We start from the raw sequence: 17723 nt of genomic DNA, 5'->3' as shown, positions 1-17723 counted from the left end.
TAAAAGCAATAAAACACGGATTACAGAGTTAAAATGACCACTGTAACAGCCACTAAAAATGTTAAAGGGAATGGTCATCAACGCCCTGGTACAATGCCAGCAGAATTAAAGCAGCAGGCCTTAACCAATCAAATCAGATTCCTCCAACAGCTTGGGTGAACAAGTGTGCCTTAATCTGGCACTAGAAACACAGAGATATAGGATGCAGTGGCTGACTTCTCTCGCCTTGAAGGCCACATTGAGGGTTCACCACCTTTCTTGAGGGCTGTGCGCCAGCATGTGCACACACTCATGGGGCACACACAGTACACAAACACAGCGGGGAGTGGGGGAAAACAAGCAGCTTAAAGAGGTGAAATGCAAGTCTTCCAGAACAGTCATAAGAAAAAAAAGTGTGCCTTTTTAATGAGTCACCAAAAAAGTAGTGTTTGGTTGATTTATTTGTTTGTTTGAATCCCATTATTCCAATCGGTTGAGCAGAGCTTAAGATCGACATTCAAGTACAGTGGTACCTCGGGTTAAGAACTTAATTCATTCCAGAGGTCCGTTCTTAACCTGAAACTGTTCTTAACCTGAAGCACCACTTTAGCTCTTGCTGCCGCTGCGCGATTTCTGTTCTCACCCTGAAGCAAAGTTCTTAACCCGAGGTACTATTTCTAGATTAGAGGAGTCTGAAACCTGAAGCGTCTGTAACCTGAAGCATCTGTAATCCGAGGTAAAGGTAAAGGGACCCCTGACCGTTAGGTCCAGTCGTGGCCAACTGTGGGGTTGCAGCGCTCATCTTTCTTTATTGGCCAAGGGAGCTGGCGTACAGCTTCCGGGTCATGTGGCCAGCATGACTAAACCGCCTTACCCCAAAAATATCCAGCTTTAAGGTGGCTACAAGATTGGAGAGTGATCACTTCCCTCTAGAAATTTCCTTGACTCTGGCTGACGAACTTGATAGGCACTCCTTTGTGCACCTATCAAATGATCATCTGGAGATAAGACCTACAGCCCTTAAATGGACCTCCAACTCGGTGTTGGGATACTGCCAGGGAGATAAAGTCCATCTGAGCCCCCAAGCTCGGTGCCGGACGATCCATCGACCTCCCGTAGTCACGCAGTATCAGCAATTTAGCGACACGAAGCCTCAGGCTTGTGCACACTCTTTCAGCAGAATTCACACAGCAAAAGATGCACAGCAGGAAAGCATATTTACAGTTTATTCAGCGTTGGTCAGAACAAAAGAAGACATGACCGTCTGCTCCGACTGCTCAGGCAAACAGCAGAAAGCGAAAGGAACAGACAACATAAACATCCTGTGAGACAGGAAATACGCAGGCTGTGACACAAACATCCTGCTCCCTTTTAAGGTGGAACGGAAATATCCTAACACTCGGCCCAGCAGTCGAACGAACTTCTCTGGTCTGATCAGCTCCAAATAAAAAGGGCTTCCCTTATGCAGGCGGATGAGCCTCTACCAATATATGACGATTTAGTAGAACTTCTAAAACCAACATTAGCTCGGTCCCCCACAAAGCATGGTAAACAGTTTTTCCACAAAAAATGGTTCGATGAGGAATGCAAAAACTTCAAGAATCATCTGTATAATGAATGGTTGGCATACAGAGCATCAAATGACCCCATGCCAAATAACCGCCTTATCACCCTCAGGAGAAGTTACAAAGTCCTACTAAAGGAAAAGAAGCTCGAGGCAGAAAGAAACAATTGGAACAACCTTTTGATAGCTGCAGAGAATAGAAATCCAGCCTCTTTTTGGCAGTTAATTTCCAGATACCTGGGTAGGCTGCTTGCAAGAATAGAACCCCACATCTCAGCGGACACTTGGGAAAGATACTTTGCCGATCTGTATGCAGCCCATGATGCCTGCGGAGATACGGTGGAGCCGGAAGCACTGCCCGATTGGGACCCAGTTACATGCCCTGAAGTTGAAACTCTCATAGATCGATTTAAAGCAGGCAAGGCCCCCGGTGATGACCTTATATCCATTGATGCCATCAAAGCAAATAAAGATTGGTGGATCCCACTTTTAGCAGCACTTTACACGCATATAAACAAAACAGCAAAATTTCCCTCAAGCTGGAGCTCTGCGTTGATTGTATTAATATATAAGAAAGGCCCACGTACAGAGCCGAGCAACTTTAGGCCAATCAGCTTGCTAAATGTCATTGGGAAGATTTACTCGGGGTACCTGCTAAACAAACTATCGAAATGGATGGAGGACGACAATATCATTGCCGATGAACAGGCGGGTTTTCGCCCTGGAAGATCTACCACAGACCAAATATTAACCTTGAATCACCTGGCGGAGAAGTATGCCGGCAAAGCCCCAAAGGTTCTTCATGTGGCTTTTATTGACCTTAAGCAGGCATTTGATCGAATCTCTAGAAAGCAGCTATGGACAAAACTGGCTGCTACAAAGATCGATCGTCGTCTCCTTCATCTGATTATCAGCCTCCATACAAACACCTTTCTGAGAATCAGGCTAGACAATAAAGGCCTAGTCTCCAACCCTGTTACCACCACCAGAGGGGTAAGACAGGGTTGTCTATTGGCCCCAGCATTGTTTAGCTTTTACATTAACTCACTGGTGACTCACATGGCCAATGATGCTTTCCACCCCCCCCAAATTAGCAGGCCGATCTCTGAATGTTCTTCTGTATGCGGATGACGCCGCACTTCTTGCCAGATCCCCTATTGGACTGAGGAGAATGTTGCAAGCTCTACATGAATACTGTGATCAGCATGAGCTCCAACCCAACTATGCTAAGACCAAGATCATGGTCTTCTCTGCCCGACCGAGACTCCATCGATGGTCGATGAACGGGATCCCCCTAGAGCAGGTTAACTGCTTTAAATATCTGGGACAAGTAATACGGTCAGATAGGTCTTTTCTGGCCCATAGAGACTATATAACAACTAATGCATCTAAAGCAGCCATCCAGATTAGATCTCTATATGCTAAGAATCAGGCTCAATCAGTGAAGATAGCTTTGAGACTCTTTCAAATGAAAGTCCTCCCCCTTCTTTTGGTGGGCATCTCTTTAGGCTCCCGTAGGGATTTTTTGAAACTGGATTCTATCCAAACGCGATTCCTTAGAGCCATCCTTAGGATTCCCCCCTCGGTAGCGGGTGCGGTTATGAGATTAGAGGTCGGCTGGCAAGCTCTACGGTATGTGGCCTTGAAGACGAAGCTCTGGCTATGGCTCAAGCTTTGTTTTAAACCAGTGGGTATTGCCCCCTTGATATTGAGGGACGATTTCCAATCATCGTGGGAAAGGGAGGTCATTAACGAGGTTCAATCCTGCGGATTGTCTCACCTTTACTTTGAGTCTATGACGTACAATCAAGCTAGAGCTGTGATCTCCCGGAGACTGAGTGACGTTGCCAGACAAGAGGACATAGCCCTGGTAAAACCAGGGATGTTCCTAGGGGACCAGATTTATCGGACCATACCAGCCCCCTACCTTGCAGAAATCCACTATGTTGAATACCGCAGACTTCTTACAGCGGCTAGATTAAATGTCCTTGACTCTGCGATATTGTGGGGAAGGTACAGGGGAGTACCATACGCCCAGAGAACCTGTCATTGTGCCATGGGTGTGGTTGAGTCCACCAAACACATTCTCTTGACTTGCCCGTCTTATGCAGAGCTTAGACAAAATTTTATAGACCCACACCTATGTCAATTTAGCTTCCTACCCGGAGAAAACCAGGTTTTACACTTGCTGAATAATGTCACTAGAGCTATACCTTCCTTGGTGGCCAAATTTCTTTTTTTAGCTTTTAAGCGTCGCAAGACTATAATTGACTGTATTGATATGGGGCTATCTGTTTAGCCCATGTTAGTGTTGGCTAAGTTCTAAAATCTTCCTGGATGTTTTAACTGTGTAGTGACAAATGTACTTTTTTCTAACTGACGGTCGAATAAAAGGTTGATGATGATGACTAAACCGCTTCTGGCGAACCAGAGCAGCACATGGAAATGCCGTTTACCTTCCCGCCGGAGTGGTACCTATTTATCTACTTGCACTTTGACGTGCTTTCGAACTGCTAGGTTGGCAGGTACCACTGTACCGAGGTACCACTGTACAAAATGCATAAAGCGAAATGCACAGCACATGTTTTAGACAAAAGTTAATATTTTAAGATGCTTTTCTGATCTTGCTATGTTCTAACGCTCATCGTTGATCATTCCAGCTGTTTGCTTTTGTTGATGCTGCAAAGTACAGTCAGAGCTAATAGGATTCATTATAATGGTGTAGGCAGTAGTTGCCACAGGCGTTGCAGAATCTGTACAAAACGCTTAGAAAAATGCAGACTTTTGAGTTATACAGGACTCCCATGAGGTATAACGGTAAGCTGGTAGATTCTATGCCACATCTAGATTTTGCAGTGGGTTATGGTATTGTTTTGACTTTATTCCTCCTCCCCACCTCCTTTCCCCCACCTCCAACGTCTCACATTTAGAGCTGAAAGATTCAAATCCTTTGAAGTGGCCAGAAAGAAATGTCCTGCAGAACTTGGAAAGCACTGAAAAAATTAAACGAAAAGCCAGGTAACATTAACATGGCTTAAATGTTGGCAGTTTTTTTTATAAACCGCACTGCCTATTCAACATCAGCTATCGGTGTAGTTAGTGATTTTTGTTCATCTGTTTTGTTTCCCTCTCCAGGGTTTCTGAATTACTTGCCCGTAAAGAAGGCCAAAAGGGCCCTGCGATATCACTTGATGCCAAAGAGCTGCTGAAGTATTTCACCCCAGAAGGCCTGCCCATTGGGGATCTGCAGCCTTTACACGTTCAAAAGAGGCAAGGCCTTGTTAGGAATACAACACACTGTTGAATAGTTCATTCTTTAAGATGGTAATCCTGAAGGCTGGGATTGCCTTTTGGAATCTATGAGAGATGTTTTTTCTAATACCTCCTTCAGGTGCCTAATAGTAATTTCTCCGCTGCTGAAGGTGTGCACCACACCTGCAAAATCAATAACGGGACAGGGGTGGGGAATCTTTTCAGCTCCATAGACCATTTTCTTATCAGGATTGTTGGGGGGGGGGCGCAAGTTTGACAGGAGGTGGGGCTGCCCACCTGTCAATCACCTGGCATCCTTTGAGAGTTGGGTTGCCCCAACCATTTGTCAAAATCCCTTGCATGGGCTTCCACATGCCAGCTGCCCGTCAGGCTCTTGGGAACTGCAGCGCAAGGGGCATTGCAGTTTGGAAGTGCTCAGCGCAGGACTGGCAAAGCGCTTTTTTCCCTCCCCTCCCCCTGAAGGGAGCAGGGAATATGAAGCCTGCATTTTTCAGGCTGTGCTTGCCTGCTTTCTGCTGGGAACAAGTGCACACAGCCAAACTGATCAGGATTTCACCCAGCTGTTTGTCAGCTGACCAGCAGGTTGAATCCTGACAAGACAGAAGTACTGTTCTTGGGGGACAGGGGTGCGCAGGTGTGGAGGACTCCCTGGTCCTGAATGGGATAACTTTGCCCCTGAAGGACCAGGTGCGCAGCCTGAGAGTCATTTTGGACTCACAGCTGTCCATGGAGGCACAGGTCAATTCTGTATCCAGGGCAGCTGTCTACCAGCTCTATCTGGTACACAGACTGAGACCCTACCGCAGACTGTCTCGCCAGAGTGGTGCATGCTCTAGTTATCTCCCGCTTGGACTACTACAATGCGCTCTACTTGGCTACCTTTGGAGGTGACCTGGAAACTACAACTAATCCAATGAGTTACCAAAAAAGTGGTATTTGGTTGATTTCTTTGCGGCAGCTAGACTGGGGACTGGGAGCAGCTGCCGAGACCACATAACACCAGTCTTGAAAGACCTACATTGGCTCCCAGTATGTTTCCAAGCACAATTCAAAGTGTTCGTGTTGACCTTTAAAGCCCTAAATGGCCTCAGTCCTGTATACCTGAAGGAGCGTCTCCACCCCCATCATTCAGCCTGGATGCTGAGGTCCAGCGCCGAGGGCCTTCGGGCGGTTCCCTCACTGCGAGAAGCAAAGCTACAGGGAACCAGGCAGAGGGCCTTCTCGGTAGTGGCACCCGCCCTGTGGAACGCCCTCCCATCAGATGTCAAAGAGATAAACAACTACCTGACATTTAGAAGCCATCTGAAGGCAGGGAAGTTTTTAATGTGTGACATTCTAATGTATTTTTAATCTTTGTTGGAAGCCGCCCAGAGTGGCTGGGGAAACCCAGCCAGATGGGCGGGGTACAAATAATAAATTATTATTATTATTATTAAAGGTAAAGGTAAAGGTACCCCTGCCCGTACAGGCCAGTCTTGATAGACTCTAGGGTTGTGTGCTCATCTCACTCTATAGGCCGGGAGCCAGCGCTGTCCGAAGACACTTCCGGGTCACGTGGCCAGCGTGACAAGCTGCCTCTGGCGAGCCAGCGCAGCACACGGAACGCCGTTTATCTTCCCGCTAGTAAGCGGTCCCTATTTATCTACTTGCACCCGGGGGTGCTTTCGAACTGCTAGGTTGGCAGGCGCTGGGACCGAAAGACGGGAGCGGGGATTCGAACCGCCGACCTTTGGATCGGCAAGTCCTAGGCGCTGAGGCTTTTACCCACAGCACCACCCGCATCCCATTATTATTATTATTATTATTATTATTATTATTACTATTACTATTACTATTACTATTACTATTATTATTATTTATTTCCTGCTGCATTATCTGTGCACACTTGTTCCCTGCTGGAAATAGGCACACATAGCCCAAGAAAGCCTGTAAGGCATGCTTATTTTGGCACTCTCTCCCAGAGCGAGTGCAGAAACAAGCACTTTGCAAGCTCTAAGTTTTTTTCCAAGCATTGGCTTGGGTGGGGTGGCATGGGGTGTGGTGAGGAAGTCTCTTTCTCTCAAATAGCCTATAGTTGCAGGGGGGGTTGCTTTCTTTGTTTGGCTGTGCGTGCCTGTTTTCTGTTGGGAACAGGGGCGCACAGCTAAACTGAGCAGGATTAAACCCTGGCTTGTCAGCTGTCAATTGGGTGTTAACTCCTCCCCCTTTGTCTGTGCATGCCTGTTACCTGCTGGGAGCCAGGCACCCAGGACCAATGCAGAATTGAACCCCACCTTCCCACCCGCTAGCTGACAGCATAAGTGACACCCACCGGTTGAAAGGTGGGTGTGGTTTGGGGAAAACGGCCTCACGGGCCAAGATTGGGCTATGGGCTGTAGGTTCCCCACCCCTGTTGCATACTATGAATTGAGGTTTAACTGTGCCAGTGTAATTTAATAATATGGTGCCAATGTGGCAGACAGTTGCTGTTCTTCCTGTAAAAAAGTTATCGTCCGTTCTATAAATAAGCCATAGCTGCAAATTAAAATCACTTCTTTCTCCCTCCCCACCCTGTTCAGTGAAAATACTTTCCTTCTGACGCCAGAACTGACTCCTCGAAAACTCAGAAGCTTGCCCTTTGAAAAGGCTGCCGGCTGCCATTATCACGGTCTCGAGTAAGTTCCTTTATAAGTGAGTGATGTAAACTGTTCACTCGGTCCTCTTACTCAGTGTAAATCCAATGTACACACACACTTCACATTTGGTCTTATTATTATGCAAGTGGAAGCATCATTTGAATTTGCTAGCATCTTGCAATAATTAATTGTCTGGAATGAAAGCGTTACGCCTTTGATTTGAATAGTTATACGTTTTTATGGTAATGGGTGCTTAAGATGTTATGACAGTAACTTTTCACTTTCAAATCAAAGCAATAAGGAAAATTGCTGACAGCCCGTGAATTAAGTCTGCGGTTCTATTATGCCAGGATGGGAGGTAGACAGCGGAGGAGGCCTTGGAACAGAGAATATATGCTGCGATGCCTACATTAAAGGATATTGAGCCCAGTGATGGGCTGAGACTCCTCTAACAGCAGCGCTGCATACTCACAGAGGCTGCTGTGTATTTATGCTACATCTGGATCCTGCAATGGGAAGCACAGCTGTCCTGGGCTTCTGGCGTTTTTGAATCATTCTATGCTTGGAAACGGGGCCCCTATCAGATAACATAGGAGCAACCACCATTTTCTTTAGAAGTAGCAGGTTGACCATGTTCTTTACACTAGAGAAAGCTCTCGGATAGTTTTATCACAGTGGGTGTCATAGAGTCTAGTGTAGTGTACCCTATTTGGCATGAAGATGGCTCTAACTCAAACTGTAAAGAGTATATTGAACTGGCTAGATTAACAGAGGCAATTAGAGATCACACTAGACAAAAGTTTCAAAAAGCATGGGGGAAATGCAGAGAATACTTCACAAAACAGTGCCCTAAAATATATACCTGGACTTGTTTTGATTAATGTCTGCAGGAGACTTTGCGGATATTTAAGTTGTAATTAGAAAAATCTTAATAATTATTCATAAAGGAAACAGTTTATAAGAAGTAAATACAGGATAAAAGAAGCCTTTTATTTGGTTATTTGTATTGTATGTTATGCTCACTGTATGTTATGTTCACGTTTAATGAGGGTGGATTTGTGTATTGGGGTGGGAGTGTATGTTATGTTGTAAATAAAATTCTAATAAAAATTTAGAGGGGGGGGAGAAAAAGATGGCTCTATCTTACTAGTGGGAAATGATCTGAATTTATCAGACTGCTCACTGGGTATCTAGTATGGCACAAGAATGTCCAAAGTGGATTCCTTTCTGGGAATCCCACAGTGCCCTGTGCTTGTTTTAGTTTCCACTGTGAGGATGAAGGTAAATCTCAAGAACGCCCAATGCATAGTAGCAGTGGTGGAACATTCCAAGAACGTCTTATTAGAGCCATTGTATTTCTGCTCTTCTCCCTGAAAAATGCCCACCTTACCCGAGAAGTCCCGAGTATGAATGGGTGAAGTTTAGTCCTTAATCCCTTTGTCCTGGAGAAGTTGGTCTGTTGTGATGATTGCCTGCCTTATTGAAGTATGAAATAGAGGAAGAATTAAGTAGAACAGGCTGCTTCAGACGGTTTAGTATCTACTTCAAAGGACTTTCCCTAAGCTTTCATGGACTAAGTTGGTGGTTGTCATTGATCGTTAAACACTTTGAAGGGTTGGGAAGCGCAACGTGCATACTGAGAAGCAGCATTAGTTTCTTACAGAAGCTCTTTTCAGTAGCTGAATACAAATGAAAGAGGCAGTTTGGGGTAAGCAACAAAACCACATCTTCCATAATTCCAAATAGACTTCCATAGCACTGTAGCTGTGCAGATCCCATGGCATTAGGTGTTAACTTGCTCTCCTCTATTTTATTTGCATGATGAGACCTAAACTCAAATTCAGGAGTAGTCAATCTTGGTGCCCTCCAGGATTTGTGAACTACAATTCCCAGTGGAAGCTACTGTCGACAGCAACTGGGCGTCACTGCATTGACTGTTGCTGGTCAAATGTTTTGCTTTTGGATGTTCATCCCAGGGCGCTGTATCTGTTCCAGAGTTCAATAGGGCTTGTAATCCTTTTGGATTACACCCAGTATACCTGAAGGAGCATCTCCAGCCTCATCGTTCAGGCCATACACTGAAGTGAGGCTAGAGGGAACCAGGCAGAGGGCCTTCTCGGTGGTGGCGCCCGCCCTGTGGAACGCCCTCCCATCAGATGTCAAGGAAATAAATAACTACCTGACTTTTAGAAGACATCTGAAGGCAGCCCTGTTTAGGGAAGTTTTTAATGTTTGGTTTTATCGTGTTTTTAATATTCTGTTGGGAGCTGCCCAGAGTGGATGGGGAAACCCAGCCAGATGGCCGGGGTATAAATAAATTTTTATTATTATTATTATTTGGTGTCTGGGACTTGTAGCATTTTCTCTCTCTTGTCTGCCCCCCCCCTCTCTCTGTGTGTGTGTGTGTGTGTTTGTGTATTTTGGAAAGTGATGTCAGCTGTTTTTCCATTACTTTATGAAATCCATTTAATTTTACTGTTTAGTGTTCTATGATGGCAGTGGTATTGACAATTTAGCGACGAGAACCAGAGGTGCAAAGTGCGTCGTGGCTGGTATGGGGTGGGAGAGCCAAACACCATCTTCAGCAAATTGTGGAATGCTTATTAGCACCCGAACATTTTAGTGGGATTGTGTACAAAAAAAAGGCAGTTTGGAATTTCTTGATTTTTTTTTTACGTTTCTTTGGTGCTGCGCGTGATCAAAACCAATTTGCATAACTTTTTCCCATTGTCATGAATGATCAGACACAGCTGGATTGTGGGGGGGGGGGGGAGAAGGAGAGGAAGATGTTGGCATAAAAAGAGTGAGCAAAGTGACAGCATTACTCAGGATAAATTAATATGTCAGCTCTGTAGAATGGGCAGCAAAGCTTAACTCAGAATACAAACAAGGAAACTCAAAATACCATGAAATGGATAAGCAGTAAGTTTTTTTGTCTTATCAGATAATGAGCTTGTTTCTAGTGGCAAAATTGAATTCATTACTTACGTTGATTAAAAACTCTCTTTTTAGAGGAGGGAATAGACTTCAGGCTATGTATGACAATATTATCTTGGTAACAGAAAATGACTTGATTTGTCCTGACAGTCTGGTGGAAGCGCGATGTACTGGTCCTCAGATAATTATAATAGCCATGTGCCTCCATGTTGATTGAATTGTCAGGCAAGCCAATCCCACCCATCTTATCTGCTAAAGTGGAAAGTATATGCTTTTAGGCCAAATTGAACCTCCCTGTTGAGAGAACAAATGATCAGAGAATGGTTATTGCCCTTGGGTCCTATTTGTGCACTTCTTGGAGGTATCTGGTCAGTCACTTTTGGACTCAGAATGCTTGCCACTTGTCTAAACCAGCAGGACTCTTCTAATCCATATGTGGATGTGCTCCATTGATTGCTATATCTGAGATTGCTTTGTGCTCTGAGATTGATTCATCCTGGCCTGTTGGCAGCAAATATTTGTAGAAGGACCTTGTTTCGCCTCGGTATGGGATTCCACAATAGCTGTCATCACACACATGCCATCTCCTCATCTGAGTGAGTCTTTAAAACAATTCTCTGAGGGATAATACTTAATAATACTGTTGTATAAGGCATGCGGAGCATTTACGAATAGCTAGTTGTAAGCCTTGCAGCATCACTGTTAAGGCAAGTCATTGTTGTTGTTGTTTAGTCGTTTAGTCGTGTCCAACTCTTCGTGACCCCATGGACCAGAGCACGCCAGGCACTCCTGTCTTCCACTGCCTCCTGCAGTTTGGTCAAACTCATGCTGGTAGCTTCAAGAACACTGTCCAAACATCTGGTCCTCTGTCATCCCCTTCTCCTTGCCCTCCATCTTTTCCAACATCAGGGTCTTTTCCAGGGAGTCTTCTCATGAGGTGGCCAAAGTATTGGAGCCTCAGCTTCAGGATCTGCCATTACTATCCCCCATTTTACAGATGGGGAGGACTGACGCCAAGAGACAGAGGCTTGCATAAGGCCACCTGATGAGTTCATTCATGGCAGATACGGGTTCAAACTGGGGATTACCTGATAGATGGAATATCCATTCCTTCATTTTATTTGTATGCTGCACACACACACACACACCATGCTCAAAGCAGCTTACAACGAAGAAACCAGGGTGCATTTCAAACAAACACTACAAAGACAATTTCATAATAACACAGCAAAACAACAACTTCGTTACAGCATTGCTGGAAACATGCTGTCAGCGCTGCCCAAGGTCCCAGCTCACACAAGACCAACGCTGCTTCTTTCTTTAGTAAAAAAGTCTTTATTGAAGTTCAGTTTCACTTCCTCACGCGCAGCGTGCAACGCTACGTCTGTACCTTAGACCGCCGAAGCTCCATCTGAATCTCCTCCCCCCTGACACCAGTTTAAGATTCTAGCCTTACTCCACCTCTTCCTCTGTTCCTTCCTTCTCTGGGTCCGCCTGCTAGTCGGAGTCTCACTCTTCCTAGACTCCTCTGACGCTGAGTCCCCTGACTCTTCCCCCTCCCTCTTTCGGGCTTTTGGACCTGGCTCCCAATCCGGGTCTTCTGCTGTCCCGCGCTCCTGCACATTTGAACTTGGCGCGCGCGCGCGCAGCCTCCCACTTTCCTTCTGACCGTTACACTTGTGTCACTGCTCCCTCCTTCGGGGAGGCTAGCTGGACCTGACCTTCCCTCCTTTTCCCCACTTTCCGATGGGGGCGTGGTTATCCCTGACTCATCTTCTCTCCCCGCTGGAGGAGAGGCTGGTCCTGACTCATGCGACTCTTCCCCCCACTGTGCTCTGGTGGGGGAACTGGTCCTGATCCTCCGCTGCTCCCTTGGGAGTCCCCGCTGGTCCCTTGTTTCTGGTGCGTCCCCCCTGGGACCCCCCTCGCCCTTACCATAGGCGCCCCCTTCTGGGAATCTTCTGATTCGCTGGAGAAGCTCATGGAATCTCTCGGGTCACTGTCATATTCCCCTACGCTCCCCTCGGATTCCTCTCCTCCGCTCTCTATTTGCTCTCTCCCCTGTGCTTCTGCTCCTGAGCCTCTGACACATGCTGAGGAAGAGAACAGTTGTAAACCATCTGGCTTCTTTTAGGCTGGAATCCTAAACCCACTGACTAGGAAGTTAGCTCCATGGAGCCTAGTGGGACCTACTTTTGAGTAAGCACGCATAGGATATACAAACAGCATTCTTTTTGATGCCAGCGAATTGTGGGTTGAGGTGTGGTGGAAGGCGGTTTGATCCATGAGGCCAGTTTTTGTCCCGTATCATAGCAGACTGCAGGAGGACCTTTTCAGAGGTTCACTAGCAATTCAGATAAGGGGAGACATTCTCATACCGAAACGTAAACAAGGGGTACTAAGTTATCCCTTAATTAGGAAAACACCTCCGTTCTTCTGCAGTGCTCCTCTCAGGCTTCTGAAGCTGTTTCATGTTTCGCTTTAGATACTGCCTGGACAACAGGAGAGCTTTGGAGAGAGACGTGGCGTTTGCTGAACTTCAGACTCGCCTTATCCGTTACGAAACGCAGACCACCTGCACAAAGGAGTCCTGTCCCGTGCCCTGTACATTGAGCCCTCTGCCATCTCCTGCGGTTTTGTCAGAGCCCGGGAGTGTCCCCGATGGGGAATCTTTGCAGAGGGAGCTGCAAACAGAGGCATCTAGGTTGAAACACAGATCAAAGGACCTGGACAGCTTTCATCCCAACAAGAGGTAATATGCAGTGGTGTAGCTAGCTGCTCAGGCATTCGGGCTTGGGTGTACTGCAGGCGCTGCCCCCCCAAGTGGTAAGTGGCCCCCCAGTGCACCCCCAACCCCAGCTATGCTAGTGGTAATATGCTACACTTTTTTTTAAAAAAAGTGAGATATTTTGAGTATGTGTAAATTCAGCTCTCTTTTCATTCCGAAGAGATTTCTGTGGCATAATGTTCAGATAGTCTTAATCCTCTTTTGCTAATTCCTCCCTCCCTGCCTTATTTTTCCTGTGCGATAACCTTTCGTTAGCTTTGAATATGTTGAAACAGGACCCGAAGGCATTTTTGCTTAAGCTCCATAGGGCTGCGTGATGCAAGATGCTGAGTGAGGGTCACGCCCCACCAAACTGGTTCTGTTTAGAGAACTCACTGCCAGATTGGATGAAAGATCAGATGCAGAAATGTGTTATGTTTTCTCTCTTGTTTCAGATGGATAATTTCTAATTGCTGGCGTCTGACACGATCTGAGGTGTTTTAATGACAAATTGAGCCGTGCACAGAACAGAATAATCTTAACATCTGTTTTGTTCCCTCAACTCTTTCCAGGTTGCGGAAATCTGAAAGCACAGATTCTCTCTTGTCCCAGGCAAGCGGAAGCAGCGGGAGTCGCCATTCAGGAGTTGTCACAAGGCAATGCCAGGAGATTTCAGTCTCTCTGCCTTCGGTAGCTGTGAAACAGTCTCACAGTCGGATGCATAAAGCAGCCCTAAAGAGCAGCTCAGCAAGCCAGAGGTGTGGGGGAAAGGCAGAAACATTGAAGCCCACAAGGGAATCGAGATCTCAGAAGCATACACGGGTAAATTACTTTTCCGGATAGCTAAAAATGAAGTTCTGTCTTTGCTTTTGCTGTCCCTAGATTGAATAAGGCAGGGCGAAGATTTGAGCCATAAATTTAACAAATTACTTGCCATCCTCTTTAGCCAGACTTTTGAGTCTCTTCTTCAAATTCCCATGCTGCTCCTGTTGCCAAGAAACTCAGTTCCACTCGTACTCTGCACATGCCCCAAGGATATGTGTATTTTAGTTTTGTTCTGAGCGGTGAGCAATAGCACCGCATTATAAATAGTTCATATTACAGAGTTAGGGCACAGTTTCTTAAGCTCTGGGAAATGCTTGTTTATGCACTTAGGCAGCAGGAGACAATATCCATTTTATCCCTAGATGGAAAATAGTTTCAGCACAGGGAACTGTCAGCTTAAGTAATTAGTCAAAGGGGGGGAAGAGACATTAAAAGAGGATAAAACAACAACAACTAAATAAAAATCCAAACAAGGATGTTGTGTGTGTATGTGATATATTTTTTTATTTTTTTAATGCCTAGCAGCTAGTGTTTCATCTTCAAAGGACAATATGAATATTTTATTTATATTCCTGTGAAGTAGGTAAAAAAGCGATCTGTTTGCTTGTTCAAATAAAAAAAGAATCGGAACAAGTTTTGTTACTTGCTCTAGCATGAGGGGGTCACGTCATAATTACATCTTTCACTGGGACGTCTATCATGTTTTAGTCTGGCACCTAAGCCTGCAAAGATACGATTGCAGCAAAATGTGTGTAGGTGTCCACATGCAACGTACAGTTTATATTCATCAGGCAGCTTTGATCTTTGCAGCTTCCTTTTGAGCCTAAATTTTGCTTAGATGTGTTACCTGTGAAATGCTGCAGGCACTGACTATATAGCAGGGCTGAGCTGAGAAATGCTGGTGCCCAGGCCCCTTCGTTAGTAGCATGGTTTTGCTCCGATAAAAAATGTGGATTTGAAAGTGGGGTGTGTGGGGTGTTGGGCCTCAGAAGTGCAATCCATTGCCAATGCTTTTCTTCAAGATGCTGAAGGAGGTGGTGGCGAAAACCCTCAAGGAGCACGGCATTGCTGAAGATCACAAATGCTTTGCGGCGTGCAGCCAGCGTCTCTTTGAGATATCCAAGTATTATCTAAAGGTACTTTTCTCCAGCTTCCACATGCGCAGAACAGTGTGTGATTGTGTTATGGTTTGATATGTTGACAAGGAAGAGTGGCCTGTGTGATTTACCGTACTTTTCCATGTATAAGAAATTTGGGAACTCAAATTTTAAAAATGGAGGGAGATGGCACAGAGTTGTTCAGGTTTTTTGGGGGGGGGAGCTAAAAATCGCTCACCCGCATGCATCCAAGAATCTGCAGAATCTGCCAATCACCTGCCTGATTGCCACAGCACCAGCCTATCAACACCAGCCTATCAACACCAACGCAGCAACCAATAACACGCCCAATAGCTGCTGACAGCCACAGCAGCAACCAATCAAACGTCCACCCTATGCACTATCCATGCATAAGACGACCCCCACTTTTTAGCATTATTTTTAAAGAAAAGAGCCAAGTCTTATACACGGAAAAGTACGGTATTCTGCCCTCAAACTGGCCTTCTTTTTATCGACTTAGAATCATAGAATTGTAGAGTTGGAAGGCACCCTGAGATTAAGAGTATTACGCACTTCTGATAGGGATGATCCAAAGTGCCTTGTTCGGTGTCCTTTTTCATTCTATTAAAGTGGCGGTTTCTGGGCACTTGCTGCAATCAAATTCACATTGCTTGAATACTATCCTCTGTGCCATTTTCCTCCACCTGTGCTCTTAACAGTCCTCAGCCCTGCTCTGCCCCATTTGCCCATGCTAGTGTTTCATTGCATAGGTGACCCACGTTGCATCACAACACCGCACCTGGCACAATGATTTCAGGAATGCTCACACACAAAATCTGGGGGTTGAAATAGCAAATTGGCTTCAATAGCAATGTGGACAAATGAGAGGAGTGCAAAGACAAGATACAAAAATATTCTAAGAGGACTCACTAGCCAGGGGAGTAAAAAGAAATAAAAACACTGAGCATTGGGGATTTTTAATTTTAATTTTACTAGTTCGTTTGGCAGTGGAATATCAAAATTAGGAAATGTTCAGTACAGCTTTTACTACCATTTGTTGCCATTTTCAGTGGGATAGCTGTGTTAGTTTCTTTGCAATAAAAAAAATAATCAAAGAGGCTTGTATCACCTTAAAAAGTAACTCATTTATTATGGCATAAGCTTTTATGAACTACAGGCTAGCTATCATCCATTAAAGTTTATGCATTTTGGTGTTACTGTAGTGCTTTGTTTTCCAGAATATTAATACATCTATTCCTTCTTGCTAACCCTAAATCTAACACTGCGATCCATTAAGGTTTCCGCTTGTGATGCAATATGGTTCTTATTTAGGATCTGAAAACATCTAGGGGACTATTTGATGAAATGAAGAAAGCTGCAACCAGCAATGTTAAACAGGTGAGATTCTCTTACCTGTGCATGTGTCCAGATTATGTTTTTTGTACTGGAGAATATTACAAATAGTACTGAGGCTTGGCTTGGCTTATCAAAGTGGTTCTCAGGGTTATCTAGATTGAATTGCCTCAAATAGCGGCTTCATTGGGCTGCTGGATGAGTCTGTAAGATGACCAAATTGTCCCCTTAGTATTAATTTGTGGAATGTGACCTGTAAAATGGTTTGTTTGCCCAGCAGAATATCTGCCTTTGTTTTGCGAATTCAGAGTTTGGTAAGAGTTGTTGGCTATCATTTTGTTTGAAGATCCTTGAATTATAAAGAACTGCCCCAGTATTAATTAGATTCAACATTTCTGTATTGCATCATTTTACACCTCTTTATGTTCATTTTTAATTCTAAGTGCATTTCTTGGGATGTGTTTACAGGTCATTGAATGGGTTTTAGACAAGAGCAAGGAGAAATGACATGTGCTAAAACCATTGCTATTCCAGGATGGCAATTTTGAGCAAGCACAGCACATTAAAAGGACAGCGTGGGAGTGCCTTGTTACATTGTGGAAGTCCCTAAAACCAGTGATTCCTGCAGTGTAATACCCTGAAATATCTCTGACATTTAAAAAATGGCTTTGAATTGAGCCTTATGTGTATATATCTCTCTCTGTGTATATATATATATATATACACACACACACACAATTATTATTTCCAACTGTATAAATAACACAATCAAATCTTCTAGGCTTTTTTTATATTTGCGGCTTGTACAGCTTTTTTATTTAGAAAATAAAAACCAGGTTTCTAAGTGGTTGACAGTGTTCTCTTCTTTTCCTGTTTGCCTGATTTACTAGACGCATAACTCTGCGAGTACCTTCCTTGTGGTTAACCAACTAGCCATAAAAGTTTTACAAGATAGACAAAACCCTCTTGCGCTTGATAACAAATTAAGTGTCAAGAACAGTGTCTTTTGTTGAAAAACCCTGAACCAAAAGGCCACCAGGAGGAATATTCTTCCTCTAGACCTGACCACTGACCCCCATAGATGAACCATGATGAACCAGAATGCGTCAGTCAAAGCAAAAATGTGCACAGTAAGTTTCAACCAGTTTCAGAAGATTCAAGGGAGATAATTGTAAAAGGAGACTTAGCTCAATAATTGCTGCTATCAAGCCAAAACTCAGTTGTAGAAATTCCATTGGGGTTAATCAAGCTGAATGTAACTATAATGCTTTCTCAGAGCATTCTGTTCTTCCCATATAAAATATAACCCCACA

At 44.7% G+C, this 17723-nt stretch overlaps 1 protein-coding gene across 1 annotated transcript in view; it reads left to right on the top strand.

Annotated features, from left to right (window-relative positions):
• Positions 1-17135, top strand: part of MTBP (MDM2 binding protein) — a 34301-nt gene extending 17166 nt beyond the window's left edge. Inside the window, exons 15-22 of the mRNA XM_053395374.1 lie at positions 4474-4561; positions 4679-4813; positions 7375-7470; positions 12854-13120; positions 13708-13957; positions 14983-15096; positions 16390-16455; positions 16879-17135. Of these exons, the coding sequence (XP_053251349.1) occupies positions 4474-4561; positions 4679-4813; positions 7375-7470; positions 12854-13120; positions 13708-13957; positions 14983-15096; positions 16390-16455; positions 16879-16917 (1055 nt within the window). The 3' untranslated portion in view covers positions 16918-17135. The remainder of the gene's footprint in view (positions 1-4473; positions 4562-4678; positions 4814-7374; positions 7471-12853; positions 13121-13707; positions 13958-14982; positions 15097-16389; positions 16456-16878) is intronic.
• The last annotated feature ends 588 nt before the right edge of the window (positions 17136-17723 follow it).

The sequence above is a fragment of the Podarcis raffonei genome, chromosome 7, assembly GCF_027172205.1.
Source record: "Podarcis raffonei isolate rPodRaf1 chromosome 7, rPodRaf1.pri, whole genome shotgun sequence".
In the NCBI taxonomy this organism is placed as follows: domain Eukaryota; kingdom Metazoa; phylum Chordata; class Lepidosauria; order Squamata; family Lacertidae; genus Podarcis; species Podarcis raffonei.
The sequence above is the reverse complement of the archived record's forward strand: the minus strand, read 5'-3'. Positions and strand labels throughout refer to the sequence as shown.